Source organism: Sorex fumeus, unplaced genomic scaffold (genome assembly GCF_029834395.1).
Source record: "Sorex fumeus unplaced genomic scaffold, SorFum_2.1 ptg000034l, whole genome shotgun sequence".
Lineage (NCBI taxonomy): Eukaryota > Metazoa > Chordata > Mammalia > Eulipotyphla > Soricidae > Sorex > Sorex fumeus.
The window spans coordinates 45218436-45245560 of record NW_026606091.1 but is presented as its reverse complement, the minus strand read 5'-3'; the positions used below and the strand labels follow the sequence as shown (position 1 = coordinate 45245560).

The 27125-nt window shown below is 41.6% G+C and overlaps 1 protein-coding gene across 1 annotated transcript in view; it reads left to right on the top strand.

Moving 5' to 3' along the window:
- LOC130026348 (thioredoxin domain-containing protein 8-like) overlaps positions 1-24055 on the top strand; it is a 43433-nt gene extending 19378 nt beyond the window's left edge. Inside the window, exon 4 of the mRNA XM_056117121.1 lies at positions 23993-24055. Within this exon, the coding sequence (XP_055973096.1) occupies positions 23993-24055 (63 nt within the window). The remainder of the gene's footprint in view (positions 1-23992) is intronic.
- Positions 24056-27125: the final 3070 nt, after the last annotated feature.

Sequence of the window (27125 nt, the reverse complement as noted above, 5' to 3'; positions counted from 1 at the left end):
GTATGCCAAACACAGTAACAGGTATCACAATGGAGACGCTACTGGGCCCGCTTGTCAAGTCGATGAACAACAGGAGGACAGTGACAGTGATATTAGTAACCTAAAGAATGCAATCATTTGATATGCTAGCTATAGCATTTATCTTCAGCATTCATCTTCAGGAGAGGTGGCTCAAAAGGCTAAATGCAGGGGCCAGAGTGCTAGTACAGAGGGTAGGGTGTTTGCCTTGCATGCAGCTGACCCAGGTTCGATTCCCAGCATCCCATATGGTCCCCTGAGCACTGCCAGGGGTAATTCCTGAGTGCAGAGCCAGGAGTAACCTCTGAGCATCGTCGGGTGTGACCCAAAAAGCAAAAATAAATAAATAAATAAAATGTTAAGTGCATGCTTTGCAGATGGGAGGCCCAGGTCCATTCCCCTAGCGCTAAATGGGAATGACCCTGAGCATTGCCAGGTGTACCCCAAATCCCCACCCTGACAAAGAACTTATTTGTATGGGATATAATTGATGTGATATATTTAAATTGTTTTTTAATAGCACTATTCCAAGGACCAGAGGGAAAGTAGAAAGTGTAGGATGCTTGCATTGTACACAGCCAACCCAGCTTTGATCCCCAGAACTCCATATGGTACCCCAAGCCCTTCCAAGAGTGATCCTTGAGCACAGAGTAAGGAATTAGCCCTGAGAACTTCTGGATATGACCCCAAACCTAAAACTAATGATAATAACACTCTACCCTTTCATGTTTAAAAATATATATTGAAGGTATTTGGAACCAGAGAGATAGAGAAGTTGGGGTGCTTGCTTTGCATGAGGCTGATCTGGGTTCAATCCCAGCTCACATATGGCCTCTGCCAGAAATAGTTTCTGAGTGCAAAGCCAAAAGTAAGCTCTGAGCATCGCTAGGTGTGGCCCCCAAACAAAATAAAATTGAAACTACATGACAAATCTTCAACATCCCACTTTTATTTATGTTATCTTTTATTTCATCATTATTTTCTTCTTTCATCTCAGAAATGAATGAACCTAATAATCATTTCTCAATCCTTATATTCTTTGCTTTAATAATCAATTTCATTCCATCTATCCCACTATGATAGCATCATTCCTTACTGCTTCAGTCTTCTCTCAGCCAGTATCCTCTTTCAAACCTAAAATTGTTTGCACATTTGCTTTGCTACTATTGTTTCTTTCCTGGCAGTTCTCTGGTTTTCTTTCTTAAGGAGCCATGCCCTTTGGCCTTCGTACTCTAAGTCCTTCCTTATTGCTCTATCCCCACGCCCAAATGAGTTTTAATGCACTCTTTCCCCACCAGGAATGAAACTTTGACTCCACTCAGGCCAATTCACTGTTCCCAAAGAGCTAATTCCAAGATTGCTTAAAACGCTAGATAAAAGCCCTCTCTTGATATTGGTGGATTTGAGTGTAGAAAATGTGAGGCTGAAAGTGCTACAGTTAGCTTCCCACATAGGGATCCAGGTAATGGAGATACCATCCACAGGAAAACAGAATCAAGCCAAGAGTTAGTAGTGAGATTGCTTGAACCCTGAATCTATTCATCCCTGATGAACTACAAAACCAGAGAGAATCTTCAGGAATGAGAGTTTCAAGTGGCTCTTTCTGTCACTGGTAACCAAAAAAGATTTTAATGATTTTGTCTCATTCTCTCAGATTCCTACTCTCAGATACAGTCTTATTTGAACTGAATACTGGATTGAGAAAAATAACACGAGACATCTATTATACCTTCAATGATGCCCTAAGAAAACAAGCTAGTAATAAATAGATATGAAATCTCAGAAGAGAAATAATATCTATTTTGAAATAAACAAATATAAATTTTAGAACTGGAAAAAATATATAAAATTTTTCTCTAGGCTGGAGTCGATAGTACTGTCGGTGGGGTGCTTGTCTTGCATACTGACAAGCAAACTGACCCAAATTCAATCCTAAGCATCCCTTGTGGTCCCTAGTCTCCAAGTACTGCCAGATTACATTCATTCCTGAATACAGGAGTAACCCTTGAGCATCACCAGGTGTGGCTCAAAAACCAAAAAACAACTGCTAAAGCATCTAGAAAAAATCCACTATTCATTATGCCTCTTAAAATATAAACTGTACAGGGGCTGAAGTGATAGCACAGCGGGGAGGGCGTTTGCCTTGCACGCGTCCGACCCGGGTTCGATTCCCAGCATCCCATATGGTCCCCCAAGCACTGCCAGGAGTAATTCCTGAGTGCATGAGTCAGGAGTAACCCCTGTGCATCGCTGGGTGTGACACAAAAAACAAAAAAAATAAAAATTTAAATATATATATATAAACTGTACAAACAGCTTTGGGGCTGGAGCGATAGCACAGCAGTAGCCAACACGGCTGACCCAAGTTCTATTCCTCTGCCCCTCTCAGAGAGCCCGGCAAGCTACCGAGAGTATCTCGCCCGCGGCAGAGCCTGGCAAGCTCCCCGTGACGTATTCGATATGCCAGACACAGTAACAACAAAGTCTCCAATGGAGATGTTACTGGGCCCGCTCGAGCAAATCGATGATCAACGGGAGGGCCTTTTACTTTACAAAGAGCTTTATTGTAATTCCTCATGAAGCAGGGATGTGAAAGTAGTTGCTTCTCTTAAAACTATGAGCGCCTCATTTGTCTGAGATCAGGAGACAGAGAACCCTTTGGGTTTCACCTTCCAGTTGCTTCCAAGAACCTCAGAATTACCTTCTACTCAAATGCAATAGCCTCCCTTTATTTGAGTTTTTCTGACATTCCTTAACTGTCATCATCACACTGCATTATCCTTTTATGATTTAGTTATTTTATCTTAGCCTTGATTTTAATTTATTTCAGGATTGGATTTTTTTTGGGGGGGACGGCGTCAAAGGGTGCCCATGCCTGGTGGGCTGGTGATGATGCTCAGGGGTTATTCCTGGCTCTGCACTCAGAAATTACTCTTGGCAGTACTCGGGAACTATATGGAATGCCAGGGATTGAACCCAGGAGAGTCACATGAAAGGAAGTGCCCAACCCACTGTACTATCTCTCCAGCCCCAATTTTAGTTTCTGTCAAATAATTTCAAAATGTATTAGCTATCAACAAGGCAACATTCAAAAAAACGAAAATAAAAGTAGCTCTATAATAATGACACGGGACCATAGTGAATACGGGACATTCTCTAGTACTGAAGTTTTCAGGCTGAGGTTGGAGGAACATCCAGTGGGATGTCATGTTAGAAACAACTGATAATTTCAAATTTTAGGGCTAAGAAATGCCAAAGTCAATTCCAGCTAATAAGTAAGGTGGGCTAGTTGCTTCCTGCAGTATTCTTACATGTTTTCCTCTAGAGGATAGCACCTCTATTTGGAAAAGTGGTCTTTCAAGGGATGTTCAGAAGGCCCGGGGGCCACTCCCTGTGATTCTTGGCCACTGGGTCAAAGGTTCGATGCCAAGGCCAGAGGATCTTGTGTTGTTGGGGTCCTGCAACGCTAGGATTACACAGTTCACAGAGCTCAAAGGTGTCTGGGGCCATACTCAGCAGTGCTGTGGGCCCGCAGGCTATACCCAGTGATGCTTGAGGAATCGTGATTCAGGGGAACCAAATGGAGATCAGTGCATGCAGACATGTCTCAGAGCTGCTGAACTAGCTCTTCACCCCAGTTTATATTGTGCTTTTGTTTTAAAGGGGGTATTTCTTAGACTGAAAAGCTAATCTAATGCAGGGCTTTAGCACTTGCCTTGCAGGGATACGAAAGCAGTTTAATCCCCAGCACTGCACATGATCCTCTGAGCACTGCCAAGAGTTACCCCTGAGCATAGAAGCAGGAGTAAACCCTGAGCACCACTAGGTGTGGCCCAACTACCCCCTCCCCAAATAAGATGCATTTGTTTTAGGATAGATTATTTCAAATTTCTGCCAGAAATCCTAACCAACTAATTTTCTCATCTTTAGGGGGTATAATGGATCATCTCTATATCCAGTTCCCCCAAGATTTTTTTTCCAGCAATGACAGTATTGTGATTCAGGACAGCTACTACATAACACACACACACACACACACACACACACACACACACACACACACTAAGGAAAGATACCTAACTCTTAAAAATCAAAAGTCAACCTTTTTATTTTGTTAAGTAATCTTACTAAGAGATGATATAATAACTTACTTAATAACGTAAGTATTTTTAAGACAAGTACACCATAGATACAAGTTTATAAATTGCTGATGTGTAGAAACCAGGGAGAATGTCCAAAGGATTGGACTGATTTCCTGGCATGCATGGGGGTCCTGGGTTTGATCCCCCAGCAGTGTATGGTCTCCCAAGCACCATGGATTTAGCCCTGGTGACTTCCAGCAACTCTAGGGAGGCCCTCTAAATATACTTAAATTTTGATCCTAATAGTCCATTCCTATTTTCCTTTTCCAATTTTACGCGGGCATCAATATAGTTAGCTAAACAATTCCATTCCAACCCTTGTATCCAACCAAGAGTTAATGAGAAAACACATGGAGTTCATGGGTGTGGTTTCTGGGAAAGCAGTATAAAGACGAAATAGGTACTCTCCATTTCTTTGTTCTTCTTCCCTTCCTTCTTCTTAAAGGATGGAAGCCTGATACAATTCCTGAGATTCCTAAAGTCAATTTAAAGTATTTGGACAAGGGCTCTACCTTAGGAATGTTGTAGAAAAGAATCATTTATCTAAAAGAATAGTACTGTCATTCTAGTCTCTTCTCCAACTTGGAACTTTCATTCATAGGTCTTAAAATATACTTCTTTTTTGTCTGAGCCACTGTTTGGGAAACGTCATAGTCTAAATAATAGCGCTAAAACTGTCTAAGTCCTGATTCTTTGTATGAATTCATAATACCGTAAAAATTGTTTTAAAGAAGTGGAGCAAACACTCCTGAAATTTATATGAACAATAAGCCCCCACGAATAGCTAAAGCAATTCTTGGGAAAAAGAAAATGGGAGGAATCAACCTCCCTAACTTCAAACTCTACTACAAGGCAGTAATAATTAAAACAGCATGGAACTGGAACAAAGGCAGAACTGCAGACCAATGGAACAGGGTTGAATACACTGACATCTCCCCTCAATCATATGCTCATCTAATCTTCGATAAGGAGGCAAGAAAAGTGCAGTGGAGCAGGGAAAGCCTCTTTAACAAATTATGCTGGCAAAACTGGACGGCTGCATGCAAAAAAATGGACTCAGATCTCTGCCTAACCCCATGTACAAACGTAAGATCTAAGTGGATTAAAGACCTCAACATCAGACCGGAATCTATAAGGTACATTGAGGAAAAAGTTGGCAAAACCCTACATGACATAGAAGCTAATGGTGTCTTCAAAGATGTCTCACCGCTGGCCAAGCAAGTGAAAACAGGGATAGACAAATGGGACTATCTTAAACTAAAAAGCTTCTGCACCTCAAAAGAAACAGTGACCAAAATACAAAGACAGTCTACAGAATGGGAAAGGATATTCGCCAGCTACACATCTGATAAGGGGTTAATTTCAAGGATATACAAAGTACTGGTTGAACTCCACAAAAAGAAAACATTCAACCCCATCAAAAAATGGGGAGATGAAATGAACAGAAACTTTCACAAAGAAGAAATCCGAATGGCTAAAAGGCACATGAGAAAATGTTTCACATCATTAATCATCAGGGAGATGCAGATCAAAACCACAATGAGATATCACTTCACACCACAGAGACTGGCCCATATCCACAAGAACAAAAGCAACCGGTGCTGGCACGGATGTGGTGAGAAAGGGACATTCCTTCACTGTTGGTGGGAATGCTGACTGGTTCAGCCCTTTTGGAAAACAGTATGGATGATTCTCAAAAAATTAGAAATTGAGCTCCCATTTGATCCAGCAATACCACTCCTGGGACTATATCCCAGAGAGGCAAAAAAGTATAGTTGAAGTGACATCTGCAGTTGTCTATTTATTGCAACACTCTTTACAATAGCCAGAACCTGGAAAAAAACCTGAGTGCCCGTGAACAGATGACTGGTTAAAGAAACTTTGGTACATTTACACAACGGAGTACTATGTAGCTGTTAGAAAAGACGAAGTCACGAAATTTACATACAAGTGGTACTACATGGAAAGTATTATGTTAAGCGAAATGACTCAGAAAGAAAGGGATAGACATAGAAAGATTGCATTCATCTGGGGAACATAAAGTAACAAAATAGGAAACTAACACCCAAGAATGGCCGAGATTAGTACCAGGAATTTTACTGCATGACTTGGAGGCCAACCACACATACTAGGGGAAAAGGGAGCTCAGATAAAGAGGGGAACACCAAATAAAGGAGTTGGGAGGATCCTCCCAGGATGGGAGAAGCATGCTGAAAGTAGACTATAGACCAAACATGATTGCCACTCAATGTTTCTTTTGCAAACCACAACACCCAAAAGGAGAGAGAGAACAGAGGGGAATGCCCTTCCACAGAGACAGGGTGGGATGGGGGATGAGGGGTGGGAGGGATACTGGGATCCGTGGTGGTGGGAAATGAGCACTGGTGGAGGGATGGGTGTTTGATCATTGTATAATTGAAACCCAAGCACAAAAATGTGTAAGTCTGCAACTGTACCTCATGATGTCTCACTATCAAAAAAATTTTTAATAAAAAAAATTGCTTTAAAGATGTGATCAGGGGTTTGCCTTGTATTTGGCCCGAAGGTTCAATCCCTGGCATCCCATATGATCCCAAGTCCTACCAGGAGTATTACTAGGTGTAGCCCAAGAACAAAACAACAACAAAAGATGTGATCGAAGTAAATATTTTGAGAAAGGGGATGATACACAGCTATTTATGTGAGCTTAATTTAATCAAAATTATTATTTTTTTAAAGGAAGCAAAAAAAGATTTGATTCTAGAGACAAATGATACAGTAGAGCTGCTGCCTTGAAGATGGAGGAGGGACTATGAGTCAAGCAATGTAACTCAAGAGGCAGTAGGAGTTGGGAGTAGGAGAAAGAAAGGAAATAAGTGCTCCTTGAAATAGTCTCAAAGTATTTCTATTGATACCTTGAATTTAATCCATATTCTAGACTTTTGTCCATAAGAATTGCAAGAAAATCAATTTGTTATTTCAAGTTACAAGTTTATAGTAATTTAGTTCAACAGCAATAAGAAACTGTATAGGGTTTTTAATATTAATAAGTAAACCTATCTTAAATAAAACAGCATAATATAGGATAGTGAAGAAAGTAAGAATAAATTAATTTTTTTAATTCCTTCGAGGAGGAAGATTTTATTAAACAACGTAGCTGATCCTAATGACTGGTAGCTAGTATTTAGTATTAAATAAACATTAGGTAAAGGTAAAGGTAAAGGCCCTCCCGTTGATCGTCGATTTGCTTGAGCGGGCCCAGTAACGTCTCCATTGGTGACTTTGTTGTTACTGTGTCTGGCATATCGAATACGTCACGGGGAGCTTGCCAGGCTTTGTTGTGCAGGCGAGATACTCTCGGTAGCTTGCCGGGCTCTCCGAGAGGGGCGGAGGAATCGAACTCGGGTCGGCCATGTTGGCCGCTTGTAAGGCGAACGCCCTACCCGCTGTGCTGTCGCTCCAGCCCTGCTATCGCTCCAGCCCAAATAAACATTAATAAACTAAAATAGATTGTATCTCTTTATTGTATTTTCCAAGGAAAATGGGGGTTTGAAAAAGGAAAGCAATCAGCATTTACTCATTCTTGACAAACATGACCTTGTATCATATTTTTCTGTTGAGCTATATTTTTCCATTATAATTGGGCTGGAGAGATAGCACAGCGAGTAGGGCGTTTGCCTTGCATGCGGCTGACATGGCCAACGTGGGTCCGATTCCTCTACCTCTCTCAAGAGCCTGGCAAGCTACCGAGAGTATCTCGCCCGCACAGCAAAGCGTGGCAAGCTACTCGTGACATATTCAATATGCCAAAAACAGTAGCAACAAGTCTCACAATTTGTTGTGAGATGTTGCTGGTGCCTGCTCGAGCAAATTGTTGAACAACGGGAGGACAGTGCTACAGTGCTAATTATGTATATATAATTGATATTAAACAAAAAAAATGAAAATACCTTAAGGAAATCATGTGATTGTATCAAATTATTTAATTTATCACTTAAAAAATAATGTTTCCCAGAGAAAGTGCCAATGACCTTGACTGGTTCTCTAACCAGTATATGCATTGTATTCAATTTTAGTAGTTTATAAGTTTGCTTGTAGAGCCTCTTCAATTCCAATACGGAATTACAAACTCTCTCCAGAAAAATATACATGTGCACATAGCTGATATTATATATATATGATTAAGATATGAATGAATTGGGCCTCTGAAGTCCATCAGTAGATCCCTGAGACTCTGCAGCTATAGCTGTAGGCTACAGTTGGTCTATATCTACGATGGACTGGGGGAAAATAGAATAACAAAGATTTAATATGTCTTAGCCAGCTGCTTGAGTAAGAGCCATCTAAGAAAAGTTGGCTTCATCTTTCACTTTTTGATAATAAAGAACTGCTTTCCAAAGCACTTAAACCCATTGGTAAGATGACAATATATGGGTACATTAGATGCTAATAGATAAATTATGCATAAATGAATAATTCAAAAGAATTGAGCCCAAGTAATAAACAAGAGGAAGCTCTTGTCTTTATGCTTTGGGGATCCAACTGAGGTTATAAAATCATTTCCAGCAAGTACCCTCCTTAAAGTGGGTGCAGAGAATAAAGGAATCCCAAAGTAAAGAAAGAAGTTAGGACTGGAAACAGGGGTCAGAAATATGCTGTTCTCAAGGACTAGAAGGCAATAGCTGAGACTGTTGAAAGGGAAGATGATGGTTCTCCCTGGAGACACCTCCCCAATTAACTTAAATTTGCTATGTGAGTTCACTAAGAAAAAAAAAAGTTTCTCCCATTCTCACAAGAATATCTGCAAGTAGTTTTTGCCCTATGAAAAGTCAGACTGATTGCCTTTCATTAGTAGGTAAAGTTGGAATGTGCTTTATCTTCCTTGAGACTCAGTTTCCTTCTCAATGAAATGGAGACTCTACAATGTGTCAGGAATATTTGTAATAATGCACACGCACATGCTCTCTCTCTCTCTCTCTCTCTCTCTCTCTCTCTCTCTCTCTGTGTGTATGTGTGTGTCTCTCTCATAAGCACTGAACATGGTACAGTGTACAGTGAAAAATGTAACTCTTATAAAGCCCCAGGGTCTATCTTTTCACCTGTCTCCCTAAAAAAATTATAAATAAGTAGAAAGAAAAATAAAATCCTGAAAAGACCTCCAAAGTTCTATGAATAACTAGCATTTAAAAGTTACCCAACCAATGATTATTAACAGTCATACTAGTCACGGGTGTCTCAGGGGCTGTGGAGGACACAAATCCCTAAAAGGAATTAAAGGAATTAGATATCAATCCTATAAGCAGCTGCACTGTTTGTTGAAATTAACCAACTCTAAGAGACAGGAAGTAAGAGAGGTGAAGGGAAAGTCAGGGAAGCAGGACAACCATTTCTATGTACCAAACTTTGCCACCATTATTCAAGATGCTGCTCTTGACTTTGGCTTTAGGAACTGACCGATAATAATTATATACATATGCATACTGCTTCTTTTCAGGACAGGAATTAGGGTGGGGTAAGTGAGGCCCAGTGTTGTAAGTACCCGATAAGATCTTTTCTCTATTTGATTTTTTGATATTTTGTTTGTCCAGGATTTTTTGCATTAAGTTTAAAATTTTAAAAATATTTATTAAAATATTTTCTTGAGTACTTATTTTTAAGTACTCCCTAAAATTTTTTTAAATTTTTTTATTTTATAAAATAGTTCACAATATTTGATTACATTTAATATTCAAACACCAATCCCACCTCCATTTCATCTTCCCAACACCATTATTTTGGATGTTTCCATCCTGAACTCCAATCCCTGCCCCAAAGCAGAAACGAAATAATATAATATTTCCATCTAAGGTTGGTGGCCTCCTACTTTGAATCCCATTAAATGTGGTGCGGTACTCTTGGAGAATGGGTAGGGTGTGTCCTGTGAAGCATTCTTGGCCTCGAGATCCAGGAAAAGGTTCACTCATGGGTGAGGCTCGGCCAGAGCGTGTGGAGAGTGGCCTTGAGTGTGGCAGCGGTTAAGTTCTGGAGGTTTTCGGCTGCTGGGGCTGAGTCCCTTGGGATGAGGAAGGGTCTCATTCACCCCCCTCTGGTGTGCCCCAAGTGAAACAGCCTGGTACAGGGTCCGGCGGCATGGTTATAGCGAGTGTCATGTTGCTCCCTTCCAGGAGAGAAGGAATGTGATCTGGATAGTGGCCAATGACGAAGTTATCTAGCACCAACCAGGGGTGACTTATGGGCATAACTGCTGAGTTGCCAGAGACAGGGGTATATGGGCAGAGGATCACCATTCCCAGTCCTGTTGAACCCAGAGTTCTCAGTCACAAAGTCCCACATACCTGGGTTTTCTAGGAGTTCACTTGTGTGTGAGGCTCAGCCCAAGTGTGTGGAGCAGCCATGAGCAGGGCAGTGGTTGAGTTATGGAGATTTGGGGCTGCTGGGGCTGGGACCCTTAGGGTAGGGAAGGGTCTTTCAAACCCTAAAAGATTCTTCAAGCCCCATCCCTATTCTCTGATTTTTCAAGTCATTGAAATACAAGACTATTTCCTTTCGTGATCTGTCAGAAGGCTTTACAAGACTGAACAGCTTGCTAGAGTGATAGTAAAGCATGTAGGGTGCTTGTCTTGCACACGGCAGATCCCCAAGTTCAATCCTCAAGTCCCTCTATGGTCCCCCAAGCCTTCTAAGAGTGATCCCTGAACTCAGAGCTAGGAATAAGCCCTGACCACTGCCAGGTGTGGCCCAAAACAAACAAAACAACAACCACAAAAAGATTGAACAGCAGGTTATACTTGTCAGATTACAGGGAAAATTCACCTCACTCCTACGAACTCCTCTTACAACCAAGTAGTACCAGAGAGATTAGTAGGAGGAAAAAGCCAAATAACATACATGAAAAATTTACATGGCCTTAAACACTAAGAAGACCAGAGAAGATGGGGGTTTCATATGACAAGGAAGGAATGACTTTTCAGATGACAAAATTTCACCTCTTGAAAGTTGCCCAGCAGTAGATAGGGCCCTCAGATCAAAAAGGTTATTTATGGAGCTATCCCTAAACCAGGTAATCCACATTCTTCAGGTAATGATAACAAATCCTTCCTACTCCTTACACCTCCCTGGGGGCTCACAGTGCCAAAACTGACTTTAGCTCCACATTCCAAGGGGACATCTATTAAAACAGGCAGCCTTTGGATAGCTTCGTAAAAGTCTATCTGTACACTTTGGGAAAGACCAATGCTACACACTCTTAGATGAATTATATCAAAGAATATAGAGCCATAGCAGCAGAAAAAAATAATACATATATATATAAAGTTTATAAGGGTTCAGTCCAGATTTCTGATGTGCAAGCACACATAGGTGTGTTTGCTCTCTTCAGCTGTGGTTTTCAGGGATGTGTGTCAGATGGCACTGTCTTGGGATATCCTTTTGATTTCCAGGGTCTGGGTTCCTTTCTGGGGGAATGGATCTTGCTAGGCAACCATTGCTATGCAACCAGCTATGACTAGGGAAACTCAGGAGCCTGACAATAAAACCAGGTGAACATTATTCATATTGATTTTTATGCAATGTAACTTGACAGGCCAGAGTGGCCTGATCCCTTGCTTCAGCAGTATGTTTAGATGTATATCAAAGTCACCAGTTACTAACGCACAGAACACTCAGAGGGCCACATTTCCCAGGGGAAAGGATTGATGACACTTCTCTTGGAAACATGCAAGGAATAAGCAACCACAATAACTGCTTTAACTCTTTTCTCACAGAGTCATGTAGAAAATTAAAACACCTTTTTTTCCTTTAAAAATTTTTTTATAATTTTTAGGCACCATGGTTACTGTAAACCATGGTAAACAAGTTTTTCATATATAAGTAAATAATATTTTCATGTATAAAACATTCAAGCACCACATCCTCCACCAGAACTGCCCACCCCAATGCCCCTCTGTAGTAAGCTTCCTTCTGAAGGCCAGGTGTCGGTTTCTGATGCCTTTTGGGGACTTGTTATTACCCTGCCGTCTTTTTTTTGTGTGTTTTGCACATGAAAGAGACCCTTTTTTGTCTATCCCTTCCGACTAACTTTACTCAGAATTATACTCTTCAGGTCCATCCACATGGGAGATAATGCATGACTTCATCTTTTCATAAAGCCAGATAGTATTCCATTGTATATATGTACCCTGATTTCGTAACCAAGTCATCTGTTCTTATCCACTCAGGTTATTTGCAGCTTTGGGCTATTGTAAATAGTGCCTCAGTGAACATAAGAGCACCAATATTTCCTTGAAATCAAGTTTTGGGGCTTCTGGGGGTAGAGGACAAGAAGTAGAATTGATGGTTTACATGAAAGCCCAGTTCCTAGTTTTTTGAGAGATGTTTATATTTTCAGACACCTCTTTTATTGTAACTAATAGTGCTAAGTGGAGAAGCTAGCTTGGAGTCATATCAATAGACTCCCTATGATTTCCTTATAGTATAGACCTTGAACTGACCTGCCTACTAAAAAATCTGGCAATGCAGAAGAGAATTTACTCAAGCAAGTAAAGGAGATATTGCTATTTTTCAATAATTATAAGACCCCCAAGATAAGAACAGAAGAGGATTAACCTTCCAGACTGATAGATAGAAGAAAAATTTAAGATCTATGTCAAATGTGCTTTCCCCCAATTTTTGTAAGTAAAGTTTTATTGCTGGAACACAACTCAGTCCATTTGGTTATGCATTTCTGTGACTGCTTTTGCATTGCAATAGCTGACTTGAGTTATTTCAATAGATCATATGGCTGCAAAGCTTACGGTGTTATCAGGTCCTTTACAAACAAGTTTGTCAACCCCTGTCACTGTCACTGTCCTCCCATTGTTCATCGATTTGCTCGAGTGGGCCCAGTAACAACTCCACTGTGATACTTGTTGTTACTGTGTTTGGCATATCGAATACATCACAAGTAGCTTGCCAGGCTTTTGTAGCTTGCCAGGCTTTTGCTTTGCGGGAGAGATATTCTTGGTAGCTTTCCGAGCTCTCGAGAGGGGTGGGGGAATCGAACCCACGTCAGTCATGTTGGCTGTGTGCAAGGCAAACACCCTACCACTGTGCTATCTGTCCCATACTAGAAGAAAAGCACTTTATATATTATTTATGCCACTAATCCTCAAAGAGATATGTATGCAGTTTCTAAATCTACTACAAGAAAATAAAGGACTTCACGCCCAACCGAGGCCATGAGTTGCCCCCCACGAGCTGCTCTCCAGCACGGCCATGGCACCAGAGGCACATGGAACTAATCCAGAGCCCAGCAGCTTGCAGCAGAAAAGTGAATGGACTATGCATTAAACTCCGGCGCCATGCCCCCACCCCCCGGAGGGAAAGGGTGTCTGTCTCTTTCGCCTTCTCGCCTCCTCCCCACCCCCCCACCCCGGCAGCATGGTGGCCACCATCTCAGAGCTTATTGGAAAGCCAGGTATAAGCCAACAGTGATGGGGCAACTGCAGCCTCATGGAAAGGGGAGTGGAACCGAATCGTCCTTCACACCCAACTAAGGCCATGAGTTGCCACCCCCATGAGCGGCTCTCCGGCATGGCCATGGCACCAGATGCACAGAAACCAACCTAGTAATTATCCAGCTCTTGGCAGAAATCCCTCCAGACTTAATTAATAAAGTATCAGAAATCCAAAATCACATGGCTGCTATCAAGGCCACAAGACATCATATGGTTTTCATAACCAGCAATAGAAAACAAATTATTTCACAATACCTTTGCAGCATTTCTGATTGTTGGGAGGAAATTCCAAACAATAATGGTGCATATTTTGTCGAAATAATGAACATATTTAAAGTAGAGAGAGAGTTAAGTAGAAATTATCTGCCTCACAGGCATCGGGAGGGGTGGGAGGGGGTGTATATTTGGATTCTTGGTAGTGAAAAATTATTAGTGGTGAGAGGAGGGGTGTTTCATCATTGTATGACCAAGACTTAAACCTGAAAGCTTTGTAACTTTTCTCATGGTGATTCAATAAATAAATTTAAAAAAGAAAAGAAAAGAAAAGAAAACTATTGTTTTACTGAAATATCACTATTGGAATAAGTTAAATGGTCAGTATAGATTAGACCAAAAAAAGTTGCTTTTATACCTTCTTTTGTTGAATTTCAGTATATAAAAATCAAGTTCTTTGAAAACTATTTTTTAAATTTATTTTTATTTTTTGTAAAGGTAAAGGCCCTCCCGTTGATCGTCGATTTGCTCGAGCGGGCCCAGTAACGTCTCCATTGGAGACTTTGTTGTTACTGTGTTTGGCATATCGAATACTCTCGGTAGCTTGCCGGGCTCTCTGAGAGGGGCGGAGGAATCGAACTCGGGTCGGCCATGTTGGCCGCTTGTAAGGCGAACGCCCTACCCGCTGTGCTATTGCTCCAGCCCCCCCCAAAAAATTTTATTTTTTATTTAATCACCAAGAATTACAGCGTTATGAAGTTTTTCATGATTGCGTGTCAGGTGTATAATATCCCAAAACCCATTCCTTTCACCCCTCTTTACTTCTCTCCACCAATGTCCCAGTTTCCTTCTGCAGGCCCCCGCCAAACCCCCTTCTGCCTCTATGGAGAGTACTTTGAAAAAACTGTATTTGGGGTTGGGGGTGGACACCAAGCAATGCTCATTGGTTACTCGAGGCTCTGCACTCAGGAACTACTCCTAGCAGTACTCAGGAAATCATATGGGATGCCGGGAATCAGCTTTGTTCAAGGCAAGCACCCTACCCACCTACTATCTCTCCAATCTCATGACTAGTTCTAATAGAACTTTTCTGTTTGATTTCAATTCTCACAACCTTAACCACACTGTTTACATGACAAAACCTGCCCTAAGTGTTGTGAAAGTTAAAAGGAAGTGTGCAAACTTCTATAATATGAAACTGTTGTTTTTGTGGAAGTCATGAACATGGGTGGGTAAGAGAAAGAAGCCAAGTAGGATCAAAGATTAATTAACATTGTCCATCTCTCTACAAGACTGAGGTACTTTTAAAGATTCCCTTGTTAGATATATTCTTGCCATAAAACTTATTCCCGGGGCTGGAGGATAGTACAGCAAGTAGAATATTTGCTTTACAGGCAATTCAATTCCTGGCACCCTATATGGTCCCCCAAAACTCTGCAAGGAGTGATCCCTGAGCAGAGCCAGGAGGAAGCCCTGAGTACTACCAGATATGGCCCAAACCAACAATAACAACAACAACAAGTATGAGACTAACACTCAAGGACAGTAGGGACAAGGACCAGGAGCAGTGCTCCACGGTTGGAAGCCGGCCTCAGGAGCTCGGGGAGAAGGCAGTTGGGATAGAGAAGGGACCGCTAAGTCATCACTAAGTCAGTGATGGTTAGAGGGATCACTCAGAATGGAGATGTGTGCTGAAAGTAGACAAAGGACCAAAGGTGATGGCTTCTCAGTATCTGTATTGCAAACCATAATGCCCCAAAGTAAAGAAAGTAAGAAGGGAACTCTGCCATAGAGGCAGGGGTGAGATAGAGTTGGGGAGAGTGGGAGGGATATTGGGGACATTGTTGGTAGAAAATGTACACTGGTAGATGGATGGATGTTGAATCATTGTATGATTGAAACTCAATCATGAAAGATTTGTAACTGTATCTCATGGTGATTCAATTTTATTTAAAAAAGACTTAATCCCTTAGTAAATTCTTCTTTTTTTGTCTCTAATTACTATTTGTATTTGAAATTTTTTCTGTCACATATGAGATTAGCAGGGCTGACCTTTTAAAAATATATATTTATTTTTTTATGATTTTTTAACTGAATAGATGTAAAATAGAACCTTACAAAGCTATTCATGATTAGGTTTCAGTCATACAGTGTTTCAACACCCATCCCTCCACCAGGGTACATTTCCCCCCACAAATGCCCCCAACTTCCCTCCCATTACCCCTCACCCTTAGTAAACCCTTCTTAAAGAATATTGCTTCACATTTGACAAGATCCAGCACCCGTTTATGATGAAAACCCTTGCCAAAATGGGTATAGAGGGGACTTTCCTCAATATAGTTAAAGCAATCTACCACAACCCTACAGCAAGTATCATCCTTAATGGGGAAAAACTGAGAGCCTTCCCTCTAAGATCAGGGACAAGACAGGGATGCCCATTATCTCCACTGCTGTTCAATATAGGACTGGAAGTACTTGCAATAGCGGTTAGGCAAGAAAAAGATATTAAGGGCATTCAGGTAGGAAAGGAAGAAATCAAGCTCTCACTATTCGCAGATGATATGATACTACACTTAGAGAACCCTATAACCTCTACCAAGAAAGTCCTAGAAACAATAGACTTGTATAGTAAAGTTGCAGGCTATAAAATCAATACCCAAAAGTCCATAGCTTTCCTATACACAAACAGTGAGAGAGAAGAAAGTGACATGAAAAAAAATCCCATTCACAATTGTACCCCAGAAAATCAAGTACCTAGGAATCAACTTAACTAACGAAGTAAAGGATCTGTACAAAGAAAACTACAAAATGCTACTTCAAGAAATAAAAGAGGACACAAGGAAATGGAAAGATATCCCCTGCTCATGGATCGGGAGAATTAACATTGTCAAAATGGCAATATTTCCTAAAGCATTGTACAAATTCAATACTATCCCTATAATGATACCCATGACATTCTTCAAAGAAATGGAGCAAACACTCCTGAAATTCATATGGAACAATAAGCCCCCACTAATAGCTAAAGCAATTCTTGGGAAAAAGAAAATGGGAGGAATCAACCTCCCTAACTTCAAACTCTACTACAAAGCAGTAATAATTAAAACAGCATGGTACTGAAACAAAGGCAGAGTTGCAGACCTATGGAATAGGGTTGAATATACTGACATCTCCCCTCAAACATATGATCATCTAATCTTTGATAAAGGTGCAAGAAATATGAAGTGGGGTAAGGGAAGCCTCTTTAACAAATGGTTCTGGCAAAAATGGATGGCTACATGCAAAAAACTGGGCTCAGACCTCTGCCTAACACCATGTACAAAAGTATGATCAAAATGGATTAGAGACCTCAACATCAGACCAGAATCCATAAGGTACATTGAAGACAAAGTTCGCAAAACCCTCCATGACATTGAAGCTAATGGTATTTTCAAAGATGTCACACCACTGGCCGAACAAGTGAAAACAGAGATAGATAAATGGTACTATCTTAAACTAAGAAGCTTCTGCACCTCAAAAGAAACAGTGACCAAAATACAAAGACAGTCTATAGAATGGGAAAGGATATTCACCGAATACACATCCGGTATTTGTATATACTTTGTACATACTTTGATATCAAGTATATACAAAGTGCTGGTTGAACTCCACAAGAAGAAAACATCCAACCCCATCAAAAAGTGGGGTGACGAAATGAACAAAAACTTTTTCAAAAAAGAATTCCGAATGGCAAAAAGGCACATGAGAAAATGCTCTACATCATTACTCATCAGGGAGATGCAGATCACAACCACAATGAGATATCATCTCACACCACAGAGACTGGCCCACATCCAAATGAACAAAATCAACCAGTGCTGGCACAGATGTGGCAAGAAAGGGACCCTCCTTCACTGCTGGTGGGAATGCTGACTGGTTCAGCCCTTTTGGAAAACAGTATGGATGATTCTCCAAAAATTAGAAATTGAGCTCCCATTTGACCCAGCAATACCACTCCTGGCAATATATCCCTGAGAGGCAAAAAAGTATAGTCGAAGTGACATCTGCAGTTGTCTGTTCATTGCAGCACTGTTTACAATAGCCAGAATCTGGAAAAAACCTGAGTTCCCAAGAACAGATGACTGGTTAAAGAAACTTTGGTACATCTACACAATGGAGTACTATGTCGTTGTTAGAAAAGATGAAGTCATGAAATTTATATACAAGTGGTACTCCATGGAAAGTATCATGCTAAGTGAAATGAGTCAGAAAGAGAGGAATAGACATAGAAAGATTGTATTCATCTGGGGAACATAAAGTAACAAAATAAAAGACTAACACCCAAGAATAGCCATAAGTACAAGGAGGTTTACTCTATGGCTTGGAGACCAGCCACACATGCTAGGGGAAAAGGCAGCTCAGATAGAGAAGGAAGCACCAAATAAAGGGTGTTGGGAGGATCCTCCCAGGATGGGAGAAGCATGCTGAAAGTAGACTATAGACCAAACATGATTGCCACTCAATGCCTCTTTTGCAAACCACAACACCCAAAAGGAGAGAGAGAACAAAAGGGAATGCCCTGCCACAGAGGCAGGGTGGAATGGGGGGGATGGGAGGTGGGAGGGATACTGGGATCCGTGGTGGTGAAAACTGGGCACTGGTAGAGGGATGGGTGTTTGATCATTGTATAATTAAAACCCAAGCCCAAAAATTTGTAAGTCTACAACTGTACCTCATGATTTGTCACTAATAAAAAATTTTTTTAAAAAAGAATATTGCTTCAAATTATAAAATTGTTTTGGGGAGCCATCCCTCCCCTCCCATATGTCCATTGTGGTTGGTGGTATGAGAGTTTTTATTTCTGTTATTATTGCAGTTTTCTTATTAAATCTTGCTGTTGTGATTGAAGTTGTTTTTAACTCAGGTCCCTTCAGCCACATGAAGGCACCGGCAGTTTGTACTTGGGACCCACTTGACTGACACAACCTGGAAGCTGGTCCCTGGCACCCAGATGTTTGAGGAGTCATGATTCCTAGGCAGAAATGATATGTTGCACAAGAAAAGGAGAAGTTAGTCTCATTCTCCACTTGGAGGTCCAGTTCCTCGTCCTCCCTTGCAGAAAAGAATTTCAGGAAAAGATGAAGATTAGGGCAAATAAAACATTTTTCAAAAATTTAATAAAGGGGAATATTAGTTCTATTGAGGACACAGACTTCTTCAGAGAGGGACAGAGTGAGTCCTTAAAAGAGATTAAGCATCCAGAATAGGATCGTCGAAACTCTAGAGTGTTTTGGGCTGCTTTGGGTAGTTGATTAAAGGGTTTCTTCCTCAGTTATTGCAAAGAGTTTTGAAGGACTTTGGGTCTGGTGATTTTTCCATTCTCTCAGTAATTTGTTTATTTGGGGGGCCACACCTGAAAGTCCTGTGTGGTGCTAAGGAACAGGCTTGTGCAAGGTATACACCTTAATCCCTGTATATCTCTCCAGTCCCTGTATAAGAATATTTTAACTATAGCATTTCTTTTTTTCTTGGCTTGAGTCATCATCTGGAGCAATAGCACAGTGGTAGGACGTTTGCCTTGCGTGCAGCTGGCCTGGCTGAGCCGGGTTCAATTCCTCTGCCCCTCTCGGAGAGCCCAGCAAGCTACCGAGAGTATCTCACCCACATGGCAAAGCCTGGCAAGCTACCCATGGCGTATTCAATGTGCCAAACACAGTAACAACAAGTCTTACAATGGAGACATTACTGGGCCTGCTCGAGCAAATCAATGAACAATGGGAGGACAGGGACAGTGACAGTGACAGAGTCACCATCATGGTGATTGGGGGATAAGGTCCTAGATAAGCAGGCATAGCAGATACACTAGAGTTAGCACCATAAAGATGATTTTTAAAATGTCTTCATGGGACTGGAGTGATAGTACAGTCGGTGGGGCATTTGCCTTGCACATGACCAACCCGGGTTCGATTCCCAGCATCCCATCTGGTCCCCTGAGCACCGCCAGGAGTAATTCCTGAGTGCAAAGCCAGGAGTAAATCCTGTGCATTGCTGGGTGTGACCCAAAACGCCAAAAACACTCATAATAGAGGTCATTGTGAGCCCAGAGAGTTCAAGAACTAGGCATCAGTGGTTATGGGAAGTTTCTCATCTCTTTTCATAATAGGAAATTCTCATCCTTTCTGTGGCATGTTCTGTTCTCCTCAGCAGCTACTTGTACCTGTAGTTGAAGAAATTGCTCTCTAGCGGTACAGGATAGAGATTCAGGAGGAATCTAGAACAGAAGCCACAGGAGAACAACTGCCTACAAAGGGCCACTGTAGTGACAGTGACACCCACCTTTCCTGTCCTGTGGGAAAAGACACACAAGGGGAGGATACCTGAGTTTCTTCTCACACCCTGCATTTCACCTGAGAACTGGTTAGAAAAAAAGGATGAAATTCTTGTAAGAACAAATTGAACTGTCTAGGAAAATTCTGCTGCTGTCCCCATAGTTTAAAGGAGAGGGAGAGGGGGAGAGAGAGAGAGAGAAAGAGAATTGGAGAGAGAGAGAAAGAGTTGGAGAGAGATCTCAGAGGACTGTGTGCATATTCTGCCTGTATGAAGCCAGGATTCAGTCCCCAACACCACTTGGGGTCCCCAAGCATTGAACTGAGAGTAGCCTCTGAACACTACTGGGTGTTGCCCCATCTCAAAAGCAAGCAAGCAAACAAAAGAAAATGGAAACATGCCTATCTGTGGGTAAGGATCTGCTTGAATATACTACGTCATTGTCAGTAAGATATTTGGTCTTTTGGAGTTCAATTTCCACAACTATAAAATTTTAGAAAAATGAATAAATTTCTGTAATCTCTTCTTCCACTTTTAGTTGGATAATAAAGATGAATATACATATTTTAAAAAAACAAAATTTTTTTAATGAGTTGGAAAAGCATGCTCCGCTCTCTAGCCTAATGAAGCATGCTCCTTAAAATATCTTTGGGTCTCTGGGATCTTTAGAGCCCAGCAACAGCTCTGTACTCTTTTCCCTTGGCTCAGCTTTGGATATTTCACCATTTCTGCTGAGTCTGGTTAACCAGTTGTCCATGCTCTATCTATTTTCTTGCTCAGGTTCTTGTCTTGGTACCTGTTCTGGCTTCGGGGAATATGAGACTCTCTTCTTGCCTAACACTACCATCCAACTAGCGCCTGAATCTTAGGAAAAAGAGACTGTTATGGGTCCTTTTAGACGCCTTGTTTCCGTGGCAGGCACTACCAAGAAAACTACATTTAGTGGAAAGGGCTACAAAAGCAACCTGGATAAATCATGAAATTCTGCACCCACACTTAGGTAAGCCTGTTAGCAAGACTCAAAAGAGCAATTTGCTGTTATAGAAGTGGACCCAAGAATGAGCCAGTAAGTGAAATCAAGACAAAGTCCCAAGTATGGGATTTATTTTTATGGAAGAATGTAAACCATAGTGCCCATAGGAAACACCCATATAGAATGCTGCTGTTGGGAACTATTAATGGTGGGGATGCTTTCTTCTCTGTTATACACTGTACATTGAAATGTGTTCTAGACTTTCTCAACATCTGCCCCAATGGCCGTTACCATCTCCCTTCCCATTTTATCGAATCACTGTGAGTTACAAAACTGATTTTCAGTCATACAATGTTCAGCATCCAATCCTTCACCAAAGAGAGAGCAAGCGAGAGAGAGAGAGACAGAGAAGAAAAATTCCTGCCTGCCATAGAGGCTGGGGGTGGGGGTGATGGGAGGGAAACTGGGGACATTGTGGTGGAAAATGTACATTGGTGAAGGGTTGGGTGTTGGAACCTTGCATGACTGAAATCCAATCATGAACAACTTTGTAACTGTGTATCTCACGGTGACTCAATTTTAAAATAATAATAAGATAAACCACTGTGAAATACATCCTGACTTAGAGATAGGAGCATATGAAAATCAAATATGCTTTCTTTGAAATGATTAGTTATACTATATCACGCCTCAGCCAAAATTAGGGCAGGGAAATAAAAAGTCTTTTGACCTCAAGAAATCATGTGTATGAATTAACAAGTCCTCTCTAACAATTTGTAGAAATAAACTAAGATGGGACTAGAGTGATAGTACAGCAGGTAAGGTTCTTGCCTTGCATACAATCAACCTGATAAAGCACCTCATGCAGTTTCCTGAGCACCACAGAAATGATCCCTGAGCACAGAGTCGGAAATAAGCCAGGCATGGCCCAAAACAAAGCAACAACAACAAAATGCACTGAGATGTTTTAGTGACTAGGATTCCTCATTTCCAATAACGTTATATTTTACATCTTAGATTAATATTATTAAAAAGTATAGAAATCTGGCAGAATTATTAGCATCAAAATTTTTGGAAAAATTCAAATGAGAAAAACCTGAATTTATATTTTATATTTTTAATATACATGTATAAAGTTTCTTTAATTAAATTTCTGTATTGAGATTCTGTGGTTTACAATGCTATTAATAATAGCATGTACATGGGGCTGGAGCGATAGCACAGCGGTAGACATTTGCCTTGCACGCAGCCAACATGGCCGACCTGAGTTCGATTCCTCCGCCCCTCTCGGAGAGCCCGGCAAGTTACCGAGAGTATCCCGCCCGCACGGCAGAGCCTGGCAAGCTCCCCATGACGTATTCGATATGCCAGTAACAACAAAGTCTCCAATGGAGACGTTATTGGGCCCGCTCGAGCAAATCGATGATCAACGGGAGGACCTTTACATGTACATAATTCCAACACCACACCCATCACTAGTATACCTCCTCCGTGTCCAAGAACCCCAAGACTCCTCTCTCCAAAGCCCCCCAAACTCAATTGTATGGATCAATTTTCCATTTGTGTTGCTTTTGTACCTTTGTTGCTAGCTTGCTGTGTATCCATTAAGTCCCACCTATAGTAGAGATCATTCTGTATCTATCCCTCTCCTCTGACTGACTTCACTTAGCATGACATCCTCTTGTTCAATCCATGTTGCTGCAAATTTCATGTTTTTTTCTATCTTAGAGCTATGTATTATTCCATTGTGTGTGCCTATATATAAGTATATATCTATATATATGGACTGGAGTGATAGCACAGCGGGTAAGGAGTTTGCCTTTCACACGGCTTACCCAGGTTTGATTCCTCCGCCCCTCTTGGAGAGCCCAGCAAGCTACCGAGAGTATCTCGCCTGCACAGCAAAGCCTGGCGAGCTACCCATGATGTATTCGTTATGCCAAACACAGTAGCAACAAGTCTCATAATTTGTTGTGAGACGTTACTGGTGCCCGCTAGAACAAATCGCTGAACAACGGGAGGACAGTGGTACAGTGCTATATATATAAATATACACAAACACACATAACATCAACTTCTTTATCCATTTGTCTGAATTGGGCCTTTGGGTTCTTTCTATATCTTGGCCATTGTACTAAGTGTGGTGAAGAGCATGGGTGTGCATATATCCCTTTGAATTAATGTTATTGTGTTTGGAGATGGGCTGGAGGGATAGCACAGCAGGTAGGGCATTTGCCTTGCATGAGGCTGACATGGCCAACCTGAGTTTGATTCCTCCACCCCTTTCGGAGAGCTCAGCAAGCTACCGAGAGTATCTCACCTGCATGCAAAAGCCTGGCAAGCCACCCATGACATATTCGATATGCCAAACACAGTAACAAGTCTCACAATGTTACTGGGCCCGCTCGAGCAAATCGATGAACAACGGGAGGACAGTGACAATGACAGTGACAGTGTTTGGAGATAAATGCCAAGAAAATTAGTGTTGCTGGATCGTATGGTAGTTCTATTTCTATTTTTCTGCTAGATCTCCAAGCACCTTCTCTAAAGGCCGAACCAGATGACATTCCCATTAACAGTGGATGCAGGTTCCTTTCTCACCACACACACACACACACCCACCAACACTGGCTGTTTTGACTTTTGGCTACATGCCATTCTCACAGGAGGAGATTATATCTCACTGTTGTTTCAATTTGCATTTCCCTATTCCTGAATTTAATATGTTTCATGTGTGTCTAAATTCTGTGTCTCTTGAAGACAATTGAAATAAGTAGAGGATAATTTTATAAGCAAGAGAAAAATTAAGACGCAACATTCTGGCAATATTTGGGCCAATAAACATTTTACTTTTGTATATTTGTGAACAGATATATAAACTCTGTGGTGCTGATGCTAAAACACTGGAAGCGAAGATTCGAGAACTAATGTGAGCTGATCTACAGGACAAAATACATTTGCAACATTTTAAAAGACATGTGTTTGTATATTTTATTTGTACATTTTATTTCCACAGCTACTATTATCTTCTAAGGGTCTCTCTATCCTCATGCTTTACAGGTTGCAACTTCAGTCTCACTGCACAATTGCCCAAAGTTCTTGCAACATCAGCAATTGGATCATTTCCATTTTTTAACGTGGTCTTTCCACTTTGTTGAGAACAAACCTTAAGTAATGCTTTTATTACCAGACTATAACGAAGCACAAGGTATACCGAAGATGGAAGTCTGTCCAGTGATCTGGAAACAAATAGTGTCTTATGTGTCCTGTGTCTCCAAATATGGAGGCGTTTTCCCAACTGAGCCATGGCTTGTGGTACAAGATGCTTCTCCAATGTGTCACCTCATGTTCGCGCCGTCATTTTTTTCTCCCCCACGACCGCTCTAAAAATTTTCTCTAAGTTAAAAAGTAACCCAGAAAATCAATACCAGAAATTCCTTTTTCTATTTATAATTTTCTAAGTAAAATAGCTCAGATATTTAAAGCCCAGAGAAGATGACTTCTATTAACTGTCCCCGCCTTGGGACTGCCCTCAGGTAAATTCTGAACACCTTATGTCATGGAGGAGATCCAATTTCCTCTAGTCATTACTGACTGAGATCTTGACAAAACATAGGATCCATGTGCCTTGTTAGAATTCTTTGGAATATACAGTAGAGTAAGCCAAGTATTAATCATAGAACAATTTTTTTTGTGCCAAGTCTGTCCAAAGCCCTGGTTAGACACACCTCAAATAGACTTAATTCATAGAATCTAGAGGCAGATTTTGTGTGAGGTATGAATTAGGAAGAAGTGAGATATGAGGAACCTGGGTTATTTCTGAGAACTTTTTAAAAATTTTATTTAGTTTTTTTATTGAATCACCGTGAGATACAATTAGAAACTTTCATGATTAAGTTTCAGTCATACAATGACTGAGCACCCATCCCTCCACCAGTGCGTTTTTCACCACCAATGTTCCCAGTATCCCTCCCGCCTCCCCAACCCCATCCCACCCCCTGCCTCTGTGGCAAGTATGTTCCTTCTTACTCTCTCACTGCTTTTGAGTATTATGGTTTACAGTACACATACTTGCAATACATTTTGGTTCTTAGTCAACTTTCAGCAAACATATCCCATCCTAAGCGATCCCTCCAACCCTTATTTACTTAGTGTTCCTTCTCCATCCCAGCTGCCTTTTCCCCCAGCATGTGAGGCCAGCCTTCAAACCATGGAGGGATCCTCCTGGCCCTTTTCTAAAATGACCTTAGGTGTTAGTCTATTTCTGAGAATTTCTGTTGTCCATTTTTCTCCTTCATTCTATCCCAATTATCCTTTTATTACTATAGACGAAAGTATTCCATGGCCCTGCCCTTGTGCTGTAAAAATTGCTATTCAATTAATTGTAACAATTGAATGAATTTTTCATTATGTTGATGACAGGACACTAAGGAATGAGGGAAATTTTCATGAAAATTGTAGGTCTTGGGCAGGAGAGATAATACAGTCATTAGGGCACTTGCCTTACATGCAGCCGAACCAGGTTCAATCCCCAGCATTCTATATGAACCCCTGAGCCTGCCAGGAGCACAGAGTCAGGAATAAACCTTGAGCACTGGTGGGTATTACCCCCAAAAAAGAAAGAAAAAATTGAAGTTCTCAAGTTCAAACTGACTTGTACTTGAAGATTACAAGAGCATTTTGATTCCAAGTTGTATTACTTGAGTAAATTAAAAGTTTAGGAATTGTTCTTGATGCATTACTTCTTTCTGGTCCAGATGGCCATGGTCCACCTCCCACAGCCAGCACAGTGGGTGCATGAGACTTCCAGGGCAAAAGGAAGCTATACACATGCTATGTTCAAGGAGTCTGTCTGCCTTGAGGCAAAAATCAAGTATGGCATTTTCTCTTTCCCTTAAGACTAACCTGGCCACACCAGTAAGGATGGGAGCCTCTGGCTTTCAAAGATTTGGACTGACATGGATTAAGCACAGCAGAAAGACTAAGATTTGTTTCTCCCTCCACGGAAACAAGAGCCCACAGGGACCTGAATCTGTCACTTCTCTCCCCTTCCCAAGCTTGCCATTCTATGGAGTTCTAATGATAATGCAGTGAGTCTCCAGCAAAGGCTGGATCAAATGAGATTTCCATGCCAGGGACAGTAATCTGGAGCTCTCACACTGAAGGCCCAGGTTGCTGGAAGGGCAGAGAATGTTGGCAAAATATTAGGAAGCAAACTGAGGTCCCTGGGTCACCTTAGCATCCACCACCATGCTGAGACCACTCTCCGCACACCTGAAGGTACCGGCAGAGGGACAAAGCCACGTGGGTTCCAGGGCCGAGATCTCCAAGCCTACTCGGATTGGAGTCGAGCATCCTTCACCCAGATCCTCCAAATTCCAGTAGGCGGGGGTCACACCCACCAACTGGCCCCCTGGCACCGTGTAATCCCATCAGCGGCCAAGACTCAGAGACTATAAAAACCAGCTCCCGGAACCGCACGGCCGCATTTGCGGCCGCGAGACATCTTATTATGACATCTCATTCCTACTTTGACAAACTGGTGGGCTACTGAATGTAGCCTGCCCACATGGCAGAGTCTGGCAAACTCCCCGTGGCATACCCAATATGCCAAATACCAGTAACAATGATGGGTCTCATTCTCCTAAAGAGCCTTGAATATAATCTCAGGGCTAGGATGAAGGAGACGTTACTGGGGCCTGCTTGAGGCAATCGACGATTAACAGGATGATCTGTGATCTGTGATCTGATCCTAATGAAGGCAGCTCCCAGGTCCAGAGCAGAGGCCACTAAGGCAAAGATGGCCAGAAAGTCATCATGTAGCTGGTGACAGCCAATGGTGCATGAGCCTGTCCATGGTGCAGGTTTGACCAATGCAAAGCTGGAACCACCTGACAGCCAAAGCCAAGTCACATAGTCAATGGAGTTCCACCGAGCATTCATAGTTTTCTAGGGAAAGGGAACCATTAGGGATAAGGAGCAGGGTGGAAAAGAGAGGCCAAG